The 25334-nt window shown below is 37.9% G+C and overlaps 1 protein-coding gene across 1 annotated transcript; it reads right to left on the reverse strand.

Annotated features, from left to right (window-relative positions):
* Nucleotides 1-23985: 23985 nt before the first annotated feature.
* Nucleotides 23986-25025, reverse strand: LOC123847440 (GTP-binding nuclear protein Ran-like). The gene has a single exon (XM_045879324.2). The coding sequence runs from the start codon at nt 24985-24987 to the stop codon at nt 24400-24402; it is 588 nt and encodes a 195-aa protein (XP_045735280.1). The 5' UTR covers nt 24988-25025; the 3' UTR covers nt 23986-24399.
* Nucleotides 25026-25334: the final 309 nt, after the last annotated feature.

The raw sequence follows: 25334 nt of genomic DNA on the forward strand, positions 1-25334 counted from the left end.
CTATGCACCCAATACATTGAGAAGTAACAATAGGATGGACCAAGGGTCAAATAATTCCACCATGAAATGGAGTAAGGTCAAAACTCCATTTAGCACCTGATTCCTACAAGCCCTCATTAAACTGGTGTATCACGGTCTTTTGTGTTCCTGGGGGATAAATGCTATCTTAATAATTTTTATTTATTATTTATTTATTTATTTATTTGACAGAGAGACATAGCGAGAGAGGGAACACAAGCAGGGGAGTGGGAGAGGGAGAAGCAGGCTTCCTGCGGAGCAGGGAGCCTGATGTGTGGCTTGATCCCAGGATCCTGGGATCATGACCTGAGTCAAAGGCAGACGCTTAATAACTGAGCCACCCAGGTGCCCCTAAATGCTGTCTTAGTACCATTATTTATTAATTTCTTCAGGGTCTGTATATTTCCATTTTCCTAGAGCAGTTTCCATGGCAACTGAGTTCATGTCTTTGGGGAAGGTTAAGAGGAAAATTTAAAATATATAATTATTTTAAGATTGCAAAGTTCTTCTTCAAGAGTATAAGACATCTTTTTAATTTTGGATACTCTGGTTTGTGAACTAACTCAGGTGTGGGAATTGGGTTTTGGCTCTGACTCCCTACCATGGTGATTCAGGATAGGTCTCTGATCAACTGACCTAAGGTTCTTTTGGTTTAATTGATCAAGTAAGACCTTGATGAGTGACACATCTACTTTAGTTCTAAGAACCCTAGATCAATTAGCCATCACTAATTACCAATTTAGCCCTTCTGTTATTAATAATGATTCTCACCTTGCCTCCACAAATAAATGTTTCTACTTAGCTTCTGATTTTCTGTGATATCATTATTTCCATTAAAATTGGGGATTCCTATTTCAGTGGCAGATCTCCCATCTTAATTCCTGTCCCTGGAACTGAGCTTTCCGTCACCAAGTTATTTTTCAGTATCTTGGTAAAAGAACATTCTCTGAGCCATCCTGGGGGATATTTTTAGTGGATGGTGTGCTGGTAACAGATGATAAATCCACTACATCATTCCCTTTTTTATTCTCCAGTTCAAATTTTTCTTTTTTTTTCTTTCATTATAATATAAAAGTTTTTTTAAATTTTATTTTAATTCCAGTATAGTTAACATACAGTGTTATATTATTTTCAGGTATACAATATAGTGATTTGACAACCCCATACATCACATGGTGCTCATCATGACAAGTGCACTCCTTAATCCCCATCACCTATTTCACCCATCCCCCTACTCCCTCTCCCCTCTGGTAACCATTAGTTTGTTCTCTATAGTTAAGAGTCTGTTTCTTGGTTTGTCTTCCTCTGTCTCTTGTTTTTAATTTGCTCATTTATTTTGTTTCTTAAATTCCACATATGTGTGAAATGATATGGTATTTGTCTTTCTCTGATTGGTTTATTTTGCTTAGCATTATACTCTCTAGTTTCATCCATGCCATTGCAAATGGCAAAATTTCTTTCTTTTTTATGGCTGAATAATATTCCATTGTATATATATACACCACTTCTTTATCCATTCATCTATTGATGGACACTTGGGCTGCTTCCATAATTTGGCTATTGTAAATAATGATGCTATAAACATAGGGGTGCATGTATACCTTTGAATTAGTGTTTTTGTTTTTGTTTTTGCTTTTTTTTTTTTTTTTTGTAAATGTCCAGTAGTGTGATTACTGGATCATAGGGTAGTTCTATTTTTAACTTTTTGAGAAGAGTAGATTGCTTTGCGTAGTATAGACATTTTAACAATATTTGTCCTTCCAATCCATGAGCATGGAATGTCTTTCTACAACATTGCTATTTTCCTAGGTATTGAGATAGCTTGGGGCATTTCATTTTTATTTAGTGTGGGTCACTCTTGATTCAAGTTACAGTCAGCCAACTGAATATAATGAAACAATTAGAACTACATTTGACCCATCAACAATGTAGGGGTTAGGGGTGCTGATTCCCTGTGTAGTAAAAAATTTGCATATAACTTTTTACTCTCCAAAAATTTAACTACTAATAGCTGACTGTTAACTGGAAACCTTACTGCTAACATAAACAGTTGATAAACACATATTTTGTATGTTACATATATCAAATACTGTACTCTTACAATAAAATAAGCTAGAGAAAATAAATGCAATTAAGAGAATCATAAGGAGGGAAGCCTGGGTAGCTCAGTCAGTTAAGCATCTGACTCTTAGTTTTGGCTCAGGTTGTGATCTTGGGGTTGTGAGTTTGAGCCCCGCATCAGGCTCCACACTCAGAATGGAGTCTGCTTGAGATTCTTTCTCCCTCTCCCTCTGCCCCTACCACTCAAGCCCTCTCTCTCTAAAATAAATAAATCTTTTAAAAAAGGAAAATCATAAGGAAAATACATTTACAGTACTATACTATATTTATTTATAAAATCTGTATATAAGTGGACTCATGCAGTTCAGGCCCATGTTGTTCAAGGGTCAACAGTATTCTTGGCTACTCAAGCCCAAACATTGCATCTAGAATCTCTGATAAGTGCATCTATGATGATAAATTCTTGAAGTGAAATTGTGTTTCTCCATCCCTGAGCCAGAACACTCAGAGTCTGTTCCCACAAGAATTCCTTGAGATGTTTTTCAGTATAAATTTTCAGAATTTTATAATTATTTTAGGGCATAAGATTTCTCCTTGGTTTTTTAGGTGAAGTTGTTATGAGCTCTCTAAGCAGGTCATGACCAGACAGGGGAGCAATGGCTTTGTTTCATTTGTTTTCTCTTTGAAAGTTTATTGTTATAAAAAAAAAACCAAACCCTATACTTTTTACATTTTACATTCACCTCTCAGAACATTTAATGATACCATTTAATGATGATATATAAAAAGCCCACCAGCTGCTTGAAATGGTTGCAAATTTTTAGCAAGTACTTGTGTTAAATTGGTTTGAACTATTTGGAAAAATTGGTATAACATTAAGTACTGAAATTTCAAATTCCCAGATTAGAAATAAGATTTTTAAGTCAGGAGGAAATTTAGTAAAAATTCAAGGCTAAAAGGAAATGTTAATAGAAAAACAAAAACAAAAATACAGTAAAAAATAGGGTTTTCCCCCACCCCCAAGTTAGGTTAAAGAAAATGCAACCAGCCCTACCCTGCCCCTAATATTTATTTCTCTTAGAAAAGTCACCCAATCCTGAACACAGGGTCTCACACACAAATACAAGTAACTTGATTTGCAGATCAGCGTCTTTGGATCTTACACTGGCCCCAGTTTGAAGTTTAAAAAAAAAATTAAGTTAGGTAGTTAGATATCCATAAATACTGGTATCCAAACAAATGAAAACATCCTGGCTTTGGTATAGCTACAGAAATCTGGAAATTGTTCAAGAGGACACTGGCTTTGGAAGAAAGGGAGTCAGAGGGTGGGGAAGGCAACACAAAGCCCCCAGGCAGAGGTAAAATAAATATTGGGACACATCCATAGCAAACACTGTGTGTAATACTGAGCCAGGTGCCTCAAACAAAACTCTCATATAGGTTCTTGATCAGAATAACCCAAGTGCAAGTTCTTGATCAGATTAACACATGTATAGGTTCTTCATAAGAGTTATCTAGACCAACCTTTTTCAAAGTATTACCTGCAAGAAACAGTTTGAATTTGGGGATGCACATGGTACCCTAGAGTCTGGTGAGAGAGAAAGACCTTCTGGAATATGAATGGTCACCAGGGCTAAAAGCCAGCCCCTTATTAGTCCAGGAATTTCAAAATCTGTTTTTGCCCTTCACAAAAGCACCTCCAACTCCTAACAAGGGAGCTCTGCCACCCCTGGTCACCAAAGGGGCCTGCCAAAGGGCTAGAACTGCTGGCTTTTCATCTCTGGGGTGATAAAATAAAAAAAACCCCTCAATCTTCTGGGATTAGGAGTACAATTTACTGTGCTGTGTCTCAAGTCTACTCCACACTTGCCCCCATTCCCACAGTCATGATTAAGGATTGTGAGGATACTGAGGAGCAGGAGGCAGTGATATGGCTGAGGCCAGAGGATGGCCTCATCACCTTAAAATTTATAGATGAGGCCAACGTGCTGATATCCTGTTCTTCATATGAACAGTTACTTCACAAAAGCACAAAGGTGCCACCAGAGAAGGCAAGAAGGCAAGGTCTGCAAGCAGGTCATGACCAGAGAGTGGAGCAATGGCTACTTCTGCAGCCAAGGAGGAACTGATGGGCTTCAGACTGGGGTACCTCTCTATGTCCCCCTTCTAATTCTCAGTATGGCTCTTTCCCAGTCACAACCTTAACTTTCATACAGAGAGGCTGTGAATTCTACATGTTATTAATCAGGAACTGCAGAATTATAATATAGAGCTGCAGGTGTTTATTTTAAGGAAATTGCCTGTGTCTCAATCAGAATCTTTAAACTCCCAAATCTGTCATTTTATTTAAACGTTTCAGTGCAGTTAGAAATAGCCAGCCCACTCCTATAATCTTAATATTCTTAACTATTTCACCGTGATATGGCAGCTCACATTTGGTCTGTCATGACCTCAAAAAACCTGAAATTCAGGTGGTCAGTTCTTTTTCAGGCTGGGTTCTATTGCAGATACTAGAAACCACTATTTTAATTATATATAAAGCACTTAATTTATTAGGTACTTTAAAAATTGTGGGAAGGGCTGGAGGAGCAGCCTTTATAGAGAGCTTCCAGGAATGAATACTAGAAAACAGTTGGAAAGTGGTTAAGGGAGCTATTGCCTCTTTCGTGTTCAGGATACAAGAATGTTTAGAAAGCTGGGTCTTAGGCTGGGTCTTAACCCAATTGCTGGTTCTAAGAAACAGGAGGAAGACATCTCCAGAATGGTTGATTCCTGGATCACACCATCATAGTGGTAACCCATTCTAGCAAAGTGGATTGTGTATTGTACGTGCTCTCTACACACATGAGTTTAGGGCCTTGACATTGCGACCTTTGCTACCACTGCCCTAGGAAAGCTAAGAAGTCTCACAGCTGAGCTTTCCAAAAGAAACAACAGAAATAGGAGTGCTGTCTCTGCCTCACCTTTTCTTCCAAATCTCATAAATATGCAAATGCTTAGTGATAGTTAAGTTGTGTATCAAACCCAAACTGTACGGGAGACTGGAAAATGTAATCTTAGCTTTCTTGTCTGTAATGTGATCAAGGGACTCTAAAGGACTGTAATGAAGTTGAGTGAGCTAATCTATAATATTGGTCACACTGATTGTTCTTTTCTTTGTAACATTTTGTTACTAAAGTGGCCGGTTCTTTTCCTACTCAATACTGTTTGCCAAATAACCAAATGGTATTTGATGGCAAGCAGGTAATTTATTTAATGGCCAGAGAATGGAGAAGGGGAGCTTATGCTCTAAAGGCACCTTTTCTCTGATTAGGTCTCATGGTCAGGGTTTTATGGGGTTAGGGTAATTAAGGGGCTGGTAAGCAAGTTGATGTAGAGGGGTCTTTTGGGAAGTGGGAGGAGGCTTCTCAGGATCAGAGTGTCATCTCTTTTCTTCCCTTCAATGGGCACAGTTGGAACTGTCATGGTGCTGGTAGGTATGTTTTTTGTTATTACGATTAGATGGTATTGACCCTGAGGTCATCTGGAGGGTTAGTACATCTGAACTGGATCAAACTGGTTGAAAACTGGGTCTTGGGGGCTTGTTTAGAGCTTGTGGCTTCTGGCATCTGGCTTAGTTTCTGGTGGCAAGCAGGGCTAGAAAACTGGATTCTTGTAGCTTGTTTAGAGCTTGTAAGTCAGTCCCTGGTGAAAATTTCCTGAAAATACTTCATATACGTTTTATGTCTTTTTTATGAAGTTATTTACAGTGATATTTGAATTTTGATGTGGTCAAGATTAGCAACTTTATAAATTCAGGTTTATCTCTTGTTTAGGAAGACCTTTTCTATTTTACTAGGAAACAATATATTCTGTATTTTCCTCTAATTCTTTCAGTTTTTTTGTCTTATGTATGACATGAGTTGGGACTTTATTTTTTAAAGAAGATAATCACTGTACCAGTAAATGTCACTTTTATAATGTACTAATGTTCCATATACTTATAAGCTTATTTCAGGACTCTATTCTATTTCAAAGATTTATTTGTCTAGTCCTATGCATTAACTACCATAATATTATAATTCATCTTAATATTTGGTTTGGGCAAATCATCCCTCCTTGTTCTCCTTCATAATTATCTTGGCTGTTCTTACACATTTACTTTTCCATATTAATTTTAGAATTAGCTTGTCAAGTTCTATTAAAAAATTCCTTTGAGACTTTTATTAGAATTGAATTAACTTTATAGATTAGTTTGGAAAGTTTGATATCTTTGCAATGTTGAATCTTCCTACCCAATAGCATATATCTCTCCACTTATTCTGCCTTTTATGTCCTTCAATAAAGTTTTATAGTATTTTCCATAAAAGTCCTACATATTTCTTATAAAGTTCATTCCTAGAAACTTTATAGTGTATCCTTCTTTTATGGTAAATAGGATATTTTTTATAGGAAATATATTGATTGTGGTATATTGCTCTTATATCTGGTTTTCTTGCTGAAATCTTTCTTACTGGTTTAATAGTTAGAGTTTATATGATTTTTAGGTGGAGGAAAGCCTTCTATTAAGACAGTAAGGCAGAAATCATACATGGTTTTGTTTTTATTTTTTTGCTGGTTTTGTCTGTATAAAAAGAAGTAACCAAGATTAAAAATCATAAATATAATTGAAAAAATAATCTGGGATAATATTTGAAACACTAAGACAGAAAAATATTAATATTACTTATATGCAAAAGGCTTTATAAGTAAAAGATGACTACTGTAATAGAAAAATAAACAAAGATCATGAAAATAAGCAATTTGTACAAATGAAAGGAAATATACATCTTCAGTAAATGTGAAATAAAGGTGAAGCTCATTAACAAATAGGAAATGCCAATTAAAACATTATAATTGACCACCTATCATATTGACAAAGGCAAATAAATGATGATCCTCATTGCTGTCTTTGGTTTGGAGAAGACTGTCTTGAACACTGCAGATCCCTTAAAGAAGACTCTGTTAATAGATATCATGAGCTTTAAGATGGTCCCACACTTTAACTGAGCAATTTTACTTTTAAGAATTGTAAGATACACATTTCTGAGGCATATTAACAAGTGTACATGAATATGAAGGATTTTCTGTGGTTTAAACAATTTGGAAAAATGCTGGCTTTAAATAAAACTTTTATGCAAGAAAATTTTTTCAGAATTTTAAATCTGCCATGTAGATTGTGAACTTCAAGAGGATATTAAAAGAAGTTCTTGTCTAAACTTATTTGATGATAGAACCATTTTGGGGGAGCAAGCACTCCAAGGGAATAGACCCCCACACAATATGGTTCAAGAGATATTGGCTTAATGACATTATTATGGAAGTTTAAAACTGAGCTGTAAGGATATAACATTATATATAGTGGTAAAAGTAGTTAATTCTCTATGTTGAAATGTTTAAGAATAGGTACTGTTTAAATAAAGGAAATACTACCTCTATGTAATTGAATAGTTACTCATAAAATATGTTTTAGGAGAATAATTAATGCAGAAAAAATGTTCATGATATTTTAAAATGTAAAAAAATCAGGTTATAAAGCATTAAGTATAGTATGTAAACTACTTTGGGTGCATATATGCATAAAAATATGTGTGGAAGGAGAATTATCAAAATGTTAATAATTGTTATCTCTCCTGATACTTTGTTACTCTAATTTCCTTCTTTTTCTCATTTGTTTTTCTTATAATGAACATAAATTACCTCTATTCTTTTTTTTTAAAGATTTTATTTATTTGAGAGTGAGAGAATGAGAGAGAGCGAGTACATGAGAGGGGGGAGGGTCAGAGGGAGAAGCAGACTCCCTGCCGAGCAGGGAGCCTGATGCGGGACTCGATTCAGGGACTACAGGATCATGACCTGAGCCGAAGGCAGTCGCTTAACCAACTGAGGCACCCAGGCACCCAAATTACCTCTATTCTAAGAAAAATGTTATTTTTTCATGTTACTGCAAAAAGAGGTATATTTTATATCATCTCCATAAATTAATGCTGATTGTACCTCCTCCCACCCCTCCATTATCTTTTTGTTTTTTATTTTTGGTCTTTGTTGAATTCTGTTCATAGTGCAAATTGTTTTTACTTGTGACTGCATATAATAGTGTGTGCAGCTGTCCTTACATTTTCAAGGTGACACTCAATACATGAATTTTTAAGTCAGATTTTATCTTTGGTGCAGGAAATAATACGCTTTTAAAGCATCTGTTGCATTTTAAAATGTGTATTCAGATAATATCTTTCCTATTAATTATTAACTTCATAACTGAATAGGTTACATGAAATTTGAACACTTTCTAGTTTTGAGGACATTATGTCATATGAAGAGCAAGCCAACAAGGGCTTTGACTCTTGGGCAAAATATCTATCTTGTTGTTCTTCCTACTTTCTAATGCTGTTCACAAAAATGTGGACATTACTGTGCAACTCTTTGAAGGAATCATCAAGTTCTTCATTTTCTTCCCGAACTAGACTCACTCTTGTAAAGACTGTTTAGACTGTGCACTTCTGGTTTCAGCGTGTTTGCCCTCACTCTCAATCCCATATATTGTCCCCATGTCCTCATCAGTAGTAAGTTGAATTTCAGATCTTTCCTACCACACTTCTTTTCTCTACATGCAGTGCTGTTCTTTCTCATTATTATGAAGAGTTTCCCTCAGTTCTCCCACCTTTTGGGAGTCAATCTCATAAACTCTGCATTCTAGTCTTCACAACTTATAATGTATAGTCTTAATAACTGATAGCTCTCAAGGAAATAGTGAGCTTTACCTGTTAGTGTCAGGGCCAAAGGACTGTGTCTTTCTCCACAGGCATAGGAGATTCAGGCTGCTTCTCACTCCTTAGTGACCAGCCATTCACTCTAACTGGGGCACCTTCACTCCTTAGAACTGAGATTCAGGTGGTAGAGAGGATTTTCCAAATTCAAAGAGAGGCACAGAAGAGAGAAGTAGCATGTCATAAAAACATTTGGTTATGGCTGAAGGACAATATCTAATTTGATTAGTGGTAGGATATTGCAATCAAGGGCACCAATCAGGAAGAATCCTGTGGTCCATATAGAGAAGTTTGGATTTTAAGCAGAGGGATCCAATGACATTTCAAATAATCAAATAATGATTGTATTTGTATATCCTGAAGATCTGGTGAGAGGTAATGAAATAAAGGAGATTGAACACTGAGTGTGAGGGGTGTGAAATGGGATGAAATTGATTAGAAAGATAATGAAGACTCGATGTTTGGACGGAGTGTTATAGATAAAAATGTTGGTAGGAGGCTTGAGAAATGAGTTGACAAGGGACAAAAACCCAACTCAAAGTTGCCTAGGTCAGAAAATAGTTCACTGGTTCATGGAAATTAATAGTTTTTGTGTCCCCATGAATGATTACTGTGTCCTTATATACAATCATTAACATAGTATTGCATGAGTACTTCCTTAGGATTCAGGAAGTTGTCTCAACTTATAAATTTAAAATATACAAAGTTATAAATGTTTCAGAATTCTATTATTCAAGATTAGAAATTATATCATCCTTACCTTCTATATATTAATACTTATGGTTACTCCCTTAATTTTGATTTAAGGGCAGATGTATATGTGTTAAAAGACTCCCACTGCTCTGGTGCTGTTCTATTTCACCTGGTTTTTGCTTTATATATTTTGATATTGTTATTCAACTTGCAATATTTCAGCAGTTTTAGCTTTCATCAAACAGAACAGAAAGAAAAATCATAAAGTTTCTTCCTTATGGAGGAGCAAGATGGCAGAGGTTTAGGAGACCTGGATTTCATCTGGTCCCAGGAATTCAGCTGGATAGGGTTCAAACCATTCTAAACACCTAAGAACTCAACAGGAGATCAAAGAAAAGAATAGCAACAACTATCTGAACAGAAAAGCGACCACTTTCCGGAAGATAGGATGTGTGGAGAAGTGAATCCAAGGAGATATTTGGGAAGATAGACAGCGGGGGAGGGGGCCTCCATCAGCCACTTCTGGTAAGTGATAGAGCAGTGGAGCACAAAATCAGAACTTTTAGAAGTCTGCTACACTGAGGGATGTCACTCCAGTGGCTAAGCGGGGGGTGGAACCCTCGTGGGACAGTATGGTCTCAGGACCCTTGGGGTCACAGAAAGACCGGGGGTGCCTGAGTGTGGCAGACCTCCCAGGTATCAGAGCAGGGAAGCCGGCTGCAGGGATGGAGCAGAGGAGTGGCTCTCAGCTCGGGGTCACCATAAACCCTTCTCCAGCAGGGACCCAACAAGTGGCCAATCTGGGGAGACTCCCCTTCCTTCCCTGGGAGGAGCAGTGTGGGAGCGCACTGCAGGGATCTGCTGGGTTTGGAGACTCCACACGGGGTCGTGTGCCAGAGATAGAAATGCTCAGTCAGAGGCCGGGGGAGCATGGAGTGTGGCCAGAGACTGGGGATACAGGAGCGATTGACTGCTTTTCTCTGGGGGTGCACTGAGGAGTGGGGCCCCGAGTTCTCAGCTCCTCCGGGGCAGAGATAGGGAGGCCTCCATTTTCATTCTCATCCTCCAAAGCCCTGCAGAAAGCTTGCAGGGAACAAAAGCTCCCGAGAGCAAACCCAAGCAGATTACTTAGCCCGGTCAGGCAAGGGCAGGGCAATTACGCCTCCAGCAAAGACATTTGGGAACCATGGCAACAGGCCCCTCCCCCAGAAGATCAGCAAGAACAGTCAGACAAGACCAAGTTTACAGATCAATGAGAACAGCAGAACGCCAGCACTAGGGGAATACACCACATAGAATTCATGGCTTTTTTCCCCCTGATTCTTTAGTCTTTCAAAGTTAAATTTTTCTTTTTTTAACTTTCTTTTTATGTTTTTGAATTTTTCTTTTTCCCTTTTTCAACTAACATCTTATCAATCCCTTTTTTAAAAAATCTTTTTTATTTTTCATTTTTAGAGTCATATTCTATCCGCTCATAGTAGTCAACCTTATATTTGGTATATATATAAAAGTTGTTCTCTCTTTAAAATTTTGGGATACAATTTCTTCTAACAGATCAAAATATACCCTAAATCTCCAGTGTATGGCTTTGTTCTACTCTCCTGCCTGATCAGATACTCTCTCTCTCTCTTTCTTAAATCCTCTTCTTTCTTTTTTCAACCAATGTCTTATCTTATCAATTCCTTTTATAAAATCTTTTATGATTTTCATCTTTACAGTCATATTCCATCCCTTCATCGTATTAACCCTTATTTTTGTACATATATAAGTTTTTCTTTTTTTTTAAATTTTGGGAGGCACTTTCTTCTAACAGACCAAAATACACCCAAAATCTAGTGTGTGGCACTGATCTATGCACCAGCCTGATCACATTTGATCATATTCTTTTTTTTTTTTTTAAATCTTATTTCTTTTTCCTTTTTTTCTTTTTCTTTCTTTCCCTTTCTTTTACCCTGGTTTCAAGTCTCTTCTGATTTGTTTAGTGTATATTTTTCTGGGGTCGTTGTTACCCTGTTAGCCTTTTGTTCTCTCATTCATCTATTCTCCTCTGGACAAAATGACAAGACAGAAAAAAATCACCTCAAAAAAAAGAACAAGAGGCAGTACTGACTGCCAGGGACCTAATCAATACGGACATTAGTAAGATGTCGGAACTAGAGTTCAGAATGACGATTATAAAGATACTAGCTGGGCTTGAAAAAAGCATGGAAGATATTAGAGAAATCCTTTCTGGAGAAATAAAAGAACTAAAATCTAACCAAGTTGAAATCAAAAAGGCTATTAATAGGGTGCAATCAAATATGGAGGCTATAACTGCTAGGATAAATGAGGCAGAAGAGAGAACTAGTGATATAGAAGACCAAATGATGGAAAATAAAGAAGCTGAGAAAAAGAGAGATAAACAACTACTGGATCATGAGGGCAGAATTCGAGAGATAAGCGATACCATAAGATGAAACAACATTAGAATAATTGGGATCCCAGAAGAAGAAGAAAGAGAGAGAGGGGCAGAAGGTATATTGGAGCAAATTATAGCAGAGAACTTCCCTAATTTGTGGAAGGAAACAGGCATCAAAATCCAGGAGGCACAGAGAACCCCTCTCAAAATCAATAAAAATGTCAACACCCCGACATCTAATAGTAAAACTTATGAGTCTGAGACAAAGAGAAAATCCTGAAAGCAGCTTGGGAGAAGAGATCTGTAACATACGATGGTAGAAACATTAGATTGGCAACAGACCTATCCCCGAGACCTGGCAGGCCAGAAAGGACTCCAGAAAGGAGAAAAATAGGCAGCCAAGAATACTATAACCAGCTAAGCTGTCATTGAAAATTGAAGGAGAGATAAAAAGCTTCCAGGACAAACAAAAACTAAAGGAATTTACAAACATGAAACCAGCCCTACAAGAAATATTGAAACGGATCTTCTAAGCAAAGAGAGAGCCTAAAAGCAACATAGACCAGAAAGGAACACAGACAATATACAGTAACAGTCACCTTACAGGCAATACAATGACACTAAATTCATATCTTTCAATAGTTACCCTGAATGCATTTACATTGTAAATAATAAAGATCAGAGCAGAAATCAATGAAATAGAAACCATTTACCAGCCTAAATGCCCCCATCAAAAGACACAGGGTATCAGATTGGATAAAAATACAAGACCCATCGATATGCTGTCTGCAAGAGACTCATTTTAGACCCAAAGACACCTCCAGATTTAAAGTGGGGGGGGGGGGACCATTTACCATGCTAATGGACATCAAAAGAAAGCTGGGGTGGCAATCCTTATATCAGACAAAAGATTTTAAACCAAAGACTATAATAAGAGATGAGGAAGGACACTACATCATACTTAAAGGGTCTATCCAACAAGATCTAACAATTGTAAATATCTATGCCACTAACATGGGAGCAGTCAATTATATAAACCAATTATAACAAAATCAAAGAAACACATCAACAGGGATGCCTGGGTGGCTCAGTCGGTTAAGCGTCTGCCTTCAGCTCAGGTCACGATCCCAGGGTCCTGGGATCGAGTCCCGCATCGGGCTCCCTGCTCCGCGGGGAGCCTGCTTCTCCCTCTGCCTCTGTCTCTCTCTCTGTCTCTCATGAATAAATAAATCAAATCTTAAAAAAAAAAAAAGAAACACATCAACAATAATACAATAATAGTAGGGGACTTTAACACCCCCCTCACTGAACTGGACAGATCGTCTAAGCAAAAGATCAACAAGGAAATAAAATTTTTAAATGGCACACTGGGCGAGATGGACTTCACAGATACAATCAGAACATTCCATCCCAATGCAACAGAATACACATTCTTCTCGAGTGCCCATGGAACATTCTACAGAATAGATCACATCTTACGTCACAAATCAGATCTCAACTGGTACCAAAAGACTGGGATCGTGCCCTGCATATTTTCAGACACAATGCTTTGAAACTAGAACTCAATCACAAGAGGAAAGTCGGAAAGAACTCAAACACATGGAGGCTAAAGAGCATCCCACTAAAGAATGAATGGGTTAACCAGGAAATTAAAGAAGAATTTAAAAAATTCATGGAAACCAATGAAAATGAAAACACAACTGTTCCAAATCTTTGGGATATAGCAAAGGGAGTCCTAAGAGGAAAGTATATAGCAATACAAGCCTTTCTCAAGAAACAAGAAAGGTCTCAAATACACAACCTCACCCTACACCTAAAGGAGCTGGGGAAAGAACAGCAAATAAAATAAAGCCTAAGCCCAGCAGGAGAAGAGAAATAATAAAGATTAGAGCAGAAATCAATGAAATAGAAACCAAAAGAACAGTAGAACAGATCAATGAAACTAGGAGATGGTTCTTTGAAAGAATTAACAAGATTGATAAAGCCCTTACCAGACTTATCAAAAAGAAAAGAGAAATGACCCAAATAAATCAAATCATGAATGAAAGAGGAGAGATCACAACCAACACCAAAGAAATACAAACAATTATAAGAATGTATTATGAGCAACTAGATGCCAACCAATTAGATAATCTGGAAGAAATGGATGCATTCTTAGAGACGTACCAACTACCAAAACGGAGCCAGGAAGAAATAGAAAACATGAACAGACCTATAAGCACTAAGGAAATTGAAGCAGTCATCAAAAATCTCCCAACAAACAAAAGCCCAGGGCCAGATGGCTTCCCAGGGGAATTCTACCAAACATTTCAAGAAGAATTAATACCTATTCTTCTGAAACTGTTCCAAAAAATAGAAATGGAAGGAAAACTTCCAAACTCGTTTTATGAGGCCAACATTACCTTGATCCCCAAACCAGACAAAGACCTCATCAAAAAGGAGAATTACAGACCAATATCCTTGATGAACATGGATGCAAAAATTCTCACCAAAATACTAGCCAATAGGATCTAACAGTACATTAAAACGATTATTCACCATGACCAAGTGGGATATATCCTTGAGCTGCAAGATTGGTTCATCATCCACAAATCAATCAATGTGGTATGATACATTAATAAAAGAAAGAACAAGAACCATATGATCCTCTCAATAGATGCAGAAAAAGCATTTGACAAAGTACAGCATCCTTTCTTGATCAAAACTCTTCAGAGTATAGGCATAGAGGGTCCATACCTCAATATCATAAAAGCCATCTATAAAAAACCCACAGCAAATATCATTCTCAATGGTTAAAACCTGAAAGCTTTCCCCGTAAGGTCAGGAACATGGCAGGGATGTCCAATATCACCACTGCTATTCAACATAGTATTAGAAGTCCTAGCTACAGCAATCAGACAACAAAAAGAAATAAAAGGCATCCAAATTAGCAAAGAAGAAGTCAAACTCTCACTCTTTGCAGATGATATGTTACTTTATGTGGAAAACCCAAAAGACTCCACCCCAAAACTGCTAGAACTCATACAGGAATTTAGTCAAGTGGCAGGATATAAAATCAATGCACAGAAATCAGTGGCATTCCTATACACCAACAACAAGACAGAAGAAAGAGAAATTAAGGAGTCGATCCCATTTACAATTGCACCCAAAACCATAAGATACCTAGGAATAAATCTAACCAGAATCTGTCCTCAGAAAACTATAAAATACTCATGAAAGAAATTGAGGAAGACACAAAGAAATGGAAAAATGTCCCATGCTCATGGATTGGAAGAACAAATGTTGTGAAGATGTCAATGCTACCTAGAGCAATCTACACATTTAATGTAATCCCTATCAAAATACCACCCACTTTTTTCAAAGAAATGGAACAAATAATCCTAAAATTTGTATGGAACCAGAAAAAATGCTGAATAGCCAGAGGAATGTTGAAAAAGAAAAGCAAATCTGGTGGCATCACAATTCCGGACTTCCAGCTCTATTACAAAGCTCTCATCATCAAGACAGTATAGTACTGGCACAAAAAGAGACACATAGATCAATGGAACAGAATAGAGAGCCCAGGGGTGCCTGGGTGGCTCAGTTGGTTAAGCAACTGCCTTCGGCTCAGGTCATGATCCTGGAGTCCCGGGATCGAGTCCCACATCAGGCTCCCTGCTCGGCGGGGAGTCTGCTTCTCCCTTTGATCCTCCCCTTCTCATGCTTTCTGTCTCCCATTCTCTCTCAGATATATAAATAAAATCTTTAAAAAAAAAAAAAAGAATAGAGAGCCCAGAAATGGACCCTCAACTCTATGGTCAACTAGTCTTCGACAAAGCAGGAAAGAATGTCCAATGGAAAAAGACAGTCTCTTCAACAAATGGTGTTGGGAAAATTGAACAGCCACATGCAGAAGAATGAAACTGGACCATTTCCTTATACCACACACAAAAATAGACTCCAAATGCTTGAAAGACCTAAATGTGAGACAGGAGTCCATCAACATCCTAAAGGAGAACACAGGCAGCAACCTCTTCGACCTCAGCCGCAGCAACTTCTTCCTAGAAACATTGCCAAAGGCAAGGGAAGCAAGGGCAAAAATGAACTATTGGGACTTCATCAAGATATAAAGCTTTTGCACAGCAAAAGAAACAGTCAACAAAACTAAAAGACAACCGACAGAATGGTGAAGATATTTGCAAATGACATATCAGATAAAGGGCTAGTATCCAAAATCTATAAAGAATTTGTTAAACTCACCACCCAAAGAACAAACGATCCAATCAAGAAATGGGCATGAAGACATGAACAGACATGAACATGAACAGACATTTTCCCAAGAAGACATCCAAATGGCCAACAGACACATGAAAAAGTGCTCAATATCGCTCGGCATCAGGGAAATCCAAATCAAAACCTCACACCAGTCAGAATGGCTAAAATTAACAACTCAGGAAATGACAGATGTTGGCAGGGATGCAGAGAAAGGGGAACCCTCCTACACTGTTGGTGGGAATGCAAGCTGGTGCAGCCACTCTGGAAAACAGTATGGAGCTTCCTCAAAAAGTTGAAAATAGAGCTACCATACGATCCAGAAATTGCATTACTGGGTATTTACCCCAATGATACAAATGTAGGGATCCGAAGGGGTATGTGCACCCCAATGTTTATAGCAGCAATGTCCGCAGTACCAAACTGTGGAAAGAGCCAAGATGTCCATTGACAGATGAATGGATAAAGAAGAAGTGGTGTATATATACAATGGAATATTATGCAGCAATCAAAAAGAATGAAATCTTGCCATTTGCAACGACATGGATGGAACTGGAGGGTGTTATGCTGAGTGAAATAAGTCAATCAGAGAAAGACATGTATCATATGACCTCACTGATATGAGGAATTCTTAATCTCAGGACACAAACTGAGGGTTGCTGGAGTGGTGGGGGGTGGGAGGGATGGGGTGACTGGGTGATAGACATTGCGGAGGGTATGTGCTATGTTGAGCGCTGTGAATTGTGTAAGACTGTTGAATCACAGACTTGTACCTCTGAAACAAATAATACATTACATGTTAAAAAAAAAGAAGATAGCAGGAAGGGAAAAATGAAGGGGGGAAATCAAAGGGGGAGATGAACCATGAAAGACTATGGACACTGAGAAACAAACTGAGGGTTCTAGAGGGGAGGGGCCTGGGAGGATGGGTTAGCCTGGTGATGGGTATTAAAAAGGGCATGTATTGAATGGAGCACTGGGTGTTATATGCAAACAATGAATTGTGGAACACTACATCAAAACTAATGATATAATGTATGGTGATTAACATAACATAATAATAATAAAAGAAAAGAAAAAAAAAGTTTCTTCCTTTATTCCTCCTCATTAGTAGTTCTGCATCCTAAGGGCAACCCAGGTTTAATGATTTCTTTTTGTTTTGTTCTGATTTTTGTCTCTTAAACCAATCTTATTTCCAACTTGCAAATGCCTCAAGCTTGCTCTTGCTCCAAATCTCTGTGTTTAACCCTCTGGCTGGAACTCAGATCTCCCATTGGCTGCCTCTTGATTTTAGTGTCACTCATTTCTTCAAAGATTCCTCCTTGGACCACTCCCTCTGACACAGCCCCTGCTTCTAATCTCCCTTTCTCATTCTCCCTTGGTTTATTTTCCTTATAGAACACACCACGATCCAAAGTCACCTTGTTTATCTCCTTGTTTACTTGGCTATTTAATGTTTATCCCATGAGTGTGTGAGCTTCCAGAGAACTCATACCTTGTCTCCTATTATGACGTCCTGGACCCTCAGACCTAGAAGAATAATAGGGACATGATTGGTTCTCCATGTAAATCTGTTGAATGAATGAAATGTTTCCTACATTTACCTCTCTAATATCCTAAAACTGATTGATCATTTCCAGGTTCCACGTTCTATTCCTCAGACATGTTGCCATCATTGGATGTTTATACTGGCTACTCCTGCTCCTTGGAATACTTTTGTACTAGATATCCACAAGACTCACTCCTGCCCCTTTTCAAGTATTTGCTGAAATAAGATCTTCTCAATGAGATATGTTTGAACACCTCGATTTACTTAAAATTATAGGCCCCTTCCTATACCCTGTTGTTTCTGATTCATTCCACCACATTTGCCTTTCTCTCAGGGCTTGTGTCATTTTCAAACGACTTAAACAATGTACTTACTATGTTATCCTGAATGTCCTCTGTTTGTCCCTCCAGATGCACTCCTTACCCTACACCTCTCTGCTCTGTACCCTAACTACTGACTTGCAAGGATCTGAGCTCCTGGTAGGATCATCACACACTGGCCAAGTGCCTTGTCCCAGGTTCAGTGCTCCTGTAAGGTGACCATCCCCTGTCTCTAGGTTTCTGTAATAGCTTCCTTCATTAATTATTGTCTGTTTCTCTGCTCTGTCATGGAGGCTCCATGATGCTAGGCAGTCTGGTACTCACTGATGGATCTTGTGTGTTTAGAACAGTGCTTGACATGTAATAGATATTCAATAAATATTTGCTGAATGTTTAATGATTGTTGACTCTGGGCTTAGAAAAATATTTAGCCCACTTACATTACCCCTCACCTCTCCCTTTTTCCCCACTTCCCACATTTTGATTATACTGTTATTTAATTATGCTCATGGTTGCCTTTATAACTTTAAATAACATGCTTAAAGCTTTATTTTTTGCTCTATAAAATTTAGATAATATCCTTTGATTTCCTACTCTCTAAAGTGAGATCAGAGCTGCTACCATGCCCTCCACCTCTCCTTCCATCTGTTTCACCTCTTTACTTTATAATTGTAAGTTCAATAATACATCCCTCTGTTTTAAGCCTTGTATTAGTTTGGTAGGGCTGCTGTAATAAAACACCACAGGCTGCAGGTGGTGAGGGGTTGGGGGAGGCTTAAACAACATAAAATTATTCTCTCACAGTTCTGGAGGTTAGAAGTCCAAGATCAGGGTCTCTGCAGGCTTGGTTTCCTCTGAGTTTTCTCTCCTTGGCTTGCTGATGGTTGTCTTCTCAATGTCACATAGCCTTCATTCTTTGTTTGTGCATCCCTGCTGTCTGTCTCATGTGTCTGAATCACCTCATTTTACAAGGACACCAGTCATACTGGATTAGGACCCACCCCAATGACCTCATTTTAACCTAATCCTCTCTTTAAAGGCCTTATCTCCACATGCAGTCACATTCTGAGGTGCTGGGGGTTAAGGCTTCAACATATGAATGAGGGGGATGCAATTCAATCTATAATAAGCCCCAATTAATTCTTCTGTATTTTGTGTATAGTTTGCTTCTAACAATTTAAGGCCAACACACATTGAATTAGATTATATATTACATATTGAATATTTAAATCTATTCAAAGCTTTATCAAGTTGTGTGTTAGAATTACTTTCCCTTTATCTAAACTCTATATTAATGGAAGGGGAATATTCCTAGAGTCATGGTAAAAATGGACGATTTCCTCACATTCCAAAATCATGCCACATTTTCATTTGCGTCATATTTGAGATGATTTTCCTATTCAGTTTTGTGATTCACGTAGCATATAGAATATTTTACATTCAAAATTATTATCCTTTAACCCCTTGTGAGCACTGTCCATTGTTTTCTAGTATCCAAGACTTAAATTTTGGTGGGTTTACCTTTTGTTGTGAATGAATACTTTCTTTTGTTTCTGGAGCTTTAGGGCAGTTTGTTCATCTTTACCATCCTGAAATTTCCCAAGGTCTTTGTTTCAGTCTTCCTTAAATTCCATGTCTTTCTTTAGGACATTTTATTCCATTCTATTCTCTGGTTTTTCTTGTTAGACATATGTTGCCTTAATGGACTTTGGTCTTTCTATTTCTTATAACTTTCTGTCATATTTTATACCTCTGTGTTTTCACTTTATGTTTCAGTGGATTTTCTTGACCTTATTTTCCAATCTTTGTATTGAATTTTCTATGTTAGGTACAGTAGTTTAAATTTTAAAGAGCCCTTTCATATATAGCTATATTACTTTTGTAGTTACCCTTTTTAAAAAAATATAATTTACGTTATACTTCTCTAGCAGTATCAAAATCAAATTTCTTCTTTTATCACAAAAGTCAATTAGTAAACTTTTACTACCTTCACGTTTTCTTTTCACATTTATTCTTTTCGAGATCAGAAAAGTTTGGAAATTTGGATTGATTTATTAATATTACTTTAAAATATTTTTTAAGATTTTATTTATTTATTTATTTGAGAGAGAGCACAAGCAGGGGGAGCGGCAGGCAGAGGGAGAGGGAAAAGCAGGGAGCCCGATATGGGACTTGATCCCAGGACCCTGGAATCATGACCTGAGCTGAAGGCAGATGCTTACCCAACTGAGCCACCCAGGTGCCCCTAAAATAGTTTTTTAAAAAAACTTAAATGCAAGGTCAAATATTTTCTTCAAAAGCATATTTATATGAGATTTTTGGATTTAGTCTATATTTTACCATTTTCATTCTCACTGCCAGTCCTTATAAAAGTAAACATTTCCTGATTTTTGGTTATTTCTGTTGGCTTTTTCCTATTACTTTGAGAATACTTTTCTTTCTTTCTTTCTTTCTTTCTTTCTTTCTTTCTTTCTTTCTTTCTTTCTTTTCTTTCTTTCTTTCTTTCTTTCTTTCTTTCTTTCTTTCTTTCTTTCATCTTCCTTCCTTCCTCCTTCCTTCCTTCCTTCCTTCCTTCCTTCCTTCCTTCCTGCCTGCCTGCCTGCCTGCCTTCTTTGCATATGTAAGTGCCTTTTTGTTGCTTGCACATGTAAATAAGGTGGTTGGCTTTAGAATTCTTGGTAATGGTATTTTTCACTCACAACTCTAAAGACATTAGTGTCTTGTTCTTTGGCAATTAGATTTGTTAAAGAGAATTGGGAGTCCAGCTCCATCTATCTCTCTCTGTTCCTCTCTCTCTCATAGCTGCCTGGATGTTTATACCATTATTTCTTCATCCTTGAATTAAAAAAAAAATCACTGATTCTAGTGATAGGTCTACATGTTAGTTTTTTTTTTTAATGAGCATTATTTTTTTAATGATCTGTCATAATTTTGCAGGTATAGGTCATAAGCATAAGAAATTTTTTATACAGTTGATTATTGCTTTTGTGATATTGATTCTGATCTCGCTGAAACACTATCCATATTTTAAATTATGAACTATTTTTCATAATCTATTTTCTTCTTTCTAATTGCTTTCCTTTTTTTTTTTAAAGATTTTATTTATTTATTTGAGCGAGAGAGAGAGCACATGAGCAGGGGCAGAAGAGAGGGAGAAACAGACTCCCCTGCTGAGCAGGGAGCCCCATGTGGGGCTCCATCCCAGGATCCTGGGATCAAGACCTGAGCCGAAGGCAGGCACTTAACTGACTGAGTCACCCAGGCACCCTATCTGATTGCTTTCATGACGTATTTTTCTTTGGATGTTGAAAGATTTTCTCAAGCTTGTGTTTGAGTCCATTTAGGTTGCTATAACAAAATACAAACTGGGTGGCTTAAAAGCAACAGAAGTCTATTTCTGGGATTCTTGAAGTCTGGGAATTCCAAGATCAAGGTAGATCTTGACAGGTCTGGTGTGTAGTGGGAAACTGCTTCCAAGATGGCCAACCTTTTCTATAACCTCACATAGCAGAAGGGACAAGCTCTGATGTATCTTTTATAAGAAAATTAATTCCAATCATGAAGGCTCCGCTCTGCCCTTCTGACTTGATCACCTCCCAAAGGCCCCACATCCTAATGCCATTGCCTTTGGGGTTAGGATTTTAACATATGAATTTGGAAGGGACATAAACATTCAGATCATAGCAGTATATTTATAATCTACAACAGAATATAGCCAATCCTTGGAAATGCTTGGTCAGTTCCAGACCACCAAAATAAGTGAATATCACAATAAAGTGAACTAAATGAATTTTTGGCTTCCCAATGCATATTAAAGTTATGTTTACACCATACTGTAGTCTATTGAGTGTGTACTGGCATTATGTTAAAAAGATAATACACATACCTTAATTTAAAAATATTTTATTGTGAAAAGATGCTAACCATTATTTAGGCTTTCAGCCAGTCATAATCACTGATCACAGATCAGCATAACAAATATAATAACAACGAATAAGTTTGAAATATTGTCAGAATTACCAAAATGTGTCAGAGATACTAAGTGAGCAAATGCTGTTGGAAAAATGGTGCTGATAGATATGCTTGATGCAGGGTTGCCACAAACCTCCAACTTGTAAAAAATGCAGTATCTGTGAAGCACAATATAATGGAACACAATAAAAGGAGGTATGCCTGTACAGATTATGTTCTTTATTGCTTCCAATGTCACCTTAAATCTTATTACATGATAGTTTCCCTATATTCCTTACAATGATGTCTCCATTTTCATTTCAAGATCTTAGTTTTTTGTATCTTTCATCTTTTGCTTTATGTTTGGTTATTCTTTACTTTCATTGGCAGGATGAAACAGATGTTTACTAGAGTAAATAATTTTAAAATTATGTCCTTTCTCTGCCTTGTGTGTTGTATCTTTCTCTTTTACTCTTCTCCTTTTATTTTTCAGGCTTCATTGTTATTTCTAAGTTATTCATCTTCCAATGAGAAAAGGTCTATTCTTTTCTGATATTTGTGTTAGTATAAGTGAATCTCTTTGGGTTCCAGAACTGGTTTAACAGAAATTGTTAATATTATTCTATGATTTTCTATGCTGTAAAGCTGTGACTCATCTTCTGTAGGGTTTTGTGGAAGGATCTGGGATTTGGGCAGTCCAGCAGGACCTCCATCTTTGCAAATATTCTGCCCCAGAATGTTGATACTGTTCTACTAGTGCTTGCAGTTAATCCTGGAAGCAGGTGATTCTGAATTTTTTTTTTAAGATTTTTATTTATTTAATTAACAGAGATGGAGAGAGAGCACAAGTAGGCAGAGAGGTAGACAGAGGGAGAGGGAGAAGCAGGCTTCCCACTGAGCAGGGAGCCCAATGCGGGGCTTGATCCCAGGACCCTGGGATCATGACCTGAGCCAAAGGCAGCTGCTTAACTGACTGAGCCACCCAGGCGCCCCTGTGATTCTGAAATTTTATGAGGCAAATTTTTAAGCCTCCTCCTCATCTCCCTTCAATCCAGGGGATGTAGAAGGGGATCTTTTCTTTCTTTTTTTGACTACTTTCTAGACAATGCAAGTGGTTTTCAGGAAAAAGAATTGCAAATTACCCTCTTGGTAATGTCTGTAAGGTTTGCTGCAAGTGGACGAGGGCTCTCCCCATGCCCTCCATCCCTTGTTTCTGGGACTCATGCCTATTTTCCTTAATGCCACGTTTCTTGTACAAGTGACTATGGATAAGTTTCCAAAGTCCTATGAGTCTTTGTATAAGTCCATCAGTAAAATGTCACCTCTTAAAAGTGGGACTGATTCAGGGACAGGCTACAACCTAGGAGAAATGAACAATTTATTTATAACTGGGAAAATAATAAGTTGCCTCAAAGGTTTGTTGTGAGAATCAAGTGCAGTTAGTCCAGTGTTGTACTTCATAACTCCCAGGAAATTCTAGCTCTTATCTATAGTGGGTATTGTTACTGTTTATTTTTATATCATTTTAGTCAGCTTCTGTCTGTTCCATCACCACTGTTCCTGGAAATCCATATTTAGGATGTCTATGTGACATGCTGTGGTGTTGTCTGTGTTGTGATGAACCTCTTCTAAATCCGTATGTTCTCTAACTGAGGTTTCAAGAACATTGAAAGGTTATTTTGGATCGCATGGCGTCCATGAAGGAAGACAATATATTCTTCATCCACAACTATCCTGTCCTACCTATCTCACATCAGTAACTAATCATTTAAGATAATTGATGACTACAAATTCATTAAATTATATGCAGTCAACCTCAAGTACAACATGAGAGATTTGGAATCTAAAATAAACCTGCTCTCATGCAACATGGTGATGTTATATTTCAATCTTTTTGTTTTCCTTTATTAGCTGAAAGTATTTTTATAAGTAGATCTTTCTCTCTCTCTCTTTTTTTTAGATATTTGAAATACAACATTATTCTGATTCTAAACGAAAAGGAATGGTAATGACAGTGACAAACGAGATTTCACTACTGGATATTGTGATGGGACTATAGCAGTCTCCTATCTGACACTCAGGAAGGAAACAACTGCTTTCCAAAACAGCTAAATATGCAGGTCCAAAAAATGAAAGTACTTTTTAAACTGCCACATTCACTCCGAAGCCCATTCATCTCCTTCAGCATCCCAAAGATTAAGCACATGTTCTGCTCAGCTATATAATAAAGTGGCAAACACGCTGCACCACTGACATCCCAGGACAGTTGCCTGTAAAACTAGACTTCTGACGCTGGGCTCCAGCTGCACGTTCTCACAGGTCATCATCTTCATCCGGGAGAGCAGCCGTCTGAGCAACCTCTAGATCGTGCTCCTACTGTGCTGCCAAAGCTGGGTCCATGACAACCTCTGGTGGGGCAAGAGCAGGCATGGCAACAGACGCCAAGTTAGGGTCTCCAATTAGCTTTCTAGCAAGCCACAGGAAGGGCTTTTCAAAGTTGTAGTTACTTTTGGCAGAAATGTCATAGTACTGGAGATTCTTCTTTCGGTGGAAGACAATAGATTTTGCCTTAACTTTCCTGTCCTTAATGTCCACTTTGTTGCCACACAGCACAGTAGGGATGTTCTCACACACTCCTACCAGATCTCTATGGCAGTTAGGCACATTCTTGTGAGTAACCCCTGACATGACATCAAACATTATAATGGCACACTGGGCTTGGATGTAGTAGCCGTCCCGCAGCCCGCCGAATTTCTCCCGGCTGGCCGTGTCCCACACGTTGAACTTGATGGGTCCCCTGTTGGTGTGGAACACGAGCGGGTGGACCTCCACGCCCAAGGTGGCTACATACTTCTCGAATTCACCTGTCAGGTGATGCTTCACGAACGTCGTCTTCCCGGTGGCGCCGTCGCCAACCAGCACCAGTTGGAACTGGACTTGGGGCTCTCCCTGGGCAGCCATGGCGCTGGTGCTTCCAGAAGCGTCTCCAGCCCGTCTGACTGAGGAATAGATCTTTCTCTTATCAACTATTTGGTTACCAAGTGTTTGCATAGAAAAGGCAGGATCAATGCTTGCTTCTTTCCCTTTACCTGTTTTTAAGCTAACCAGTTGGTTCCTTGTCTTTCTCCAAGGGTGACCAATTGATTTTTTCCAATTGATTTTCTTATATCATTATAAACTCCTGGTTTTAAATACAATTTTATGGGCTTAAATGCATTGTCTTTTTTTAAAAAATTTTTATTGATGCTTAAATGGAACGAACATGCCATATACCTGGAAGTATAGATCCAGAATGGTATAACACCAAG

This window comes from Mirounga angustirostris, unplaced genomic scaffold (genome assembly GCF_029215605.1).
Source record: "Mirounga angustirostris isolate CCGP_5_RB_7025 unplaced genomic scaffold, mMirAng1.0.hap1 SCAF_2, whole genome shotgun sequence".
In the NCBI taxonomy this organism is placed as follows: domain Eukaryota; kingdom Metazoa; phylum Chordata; class Mammalia; order Carnivora; family Phocidae; genus Mirounga; species Mirounga angustirostris.

Coding starts and splice junctions, on each gene's coding strand:
- LOC123847440 (XM_045879324.2), bottom strand. CDS start 24,987: ATGGCTGCCCAGGGAGAGCCCCAAGTCCAGTTCCAACTGGTGCTGGTT.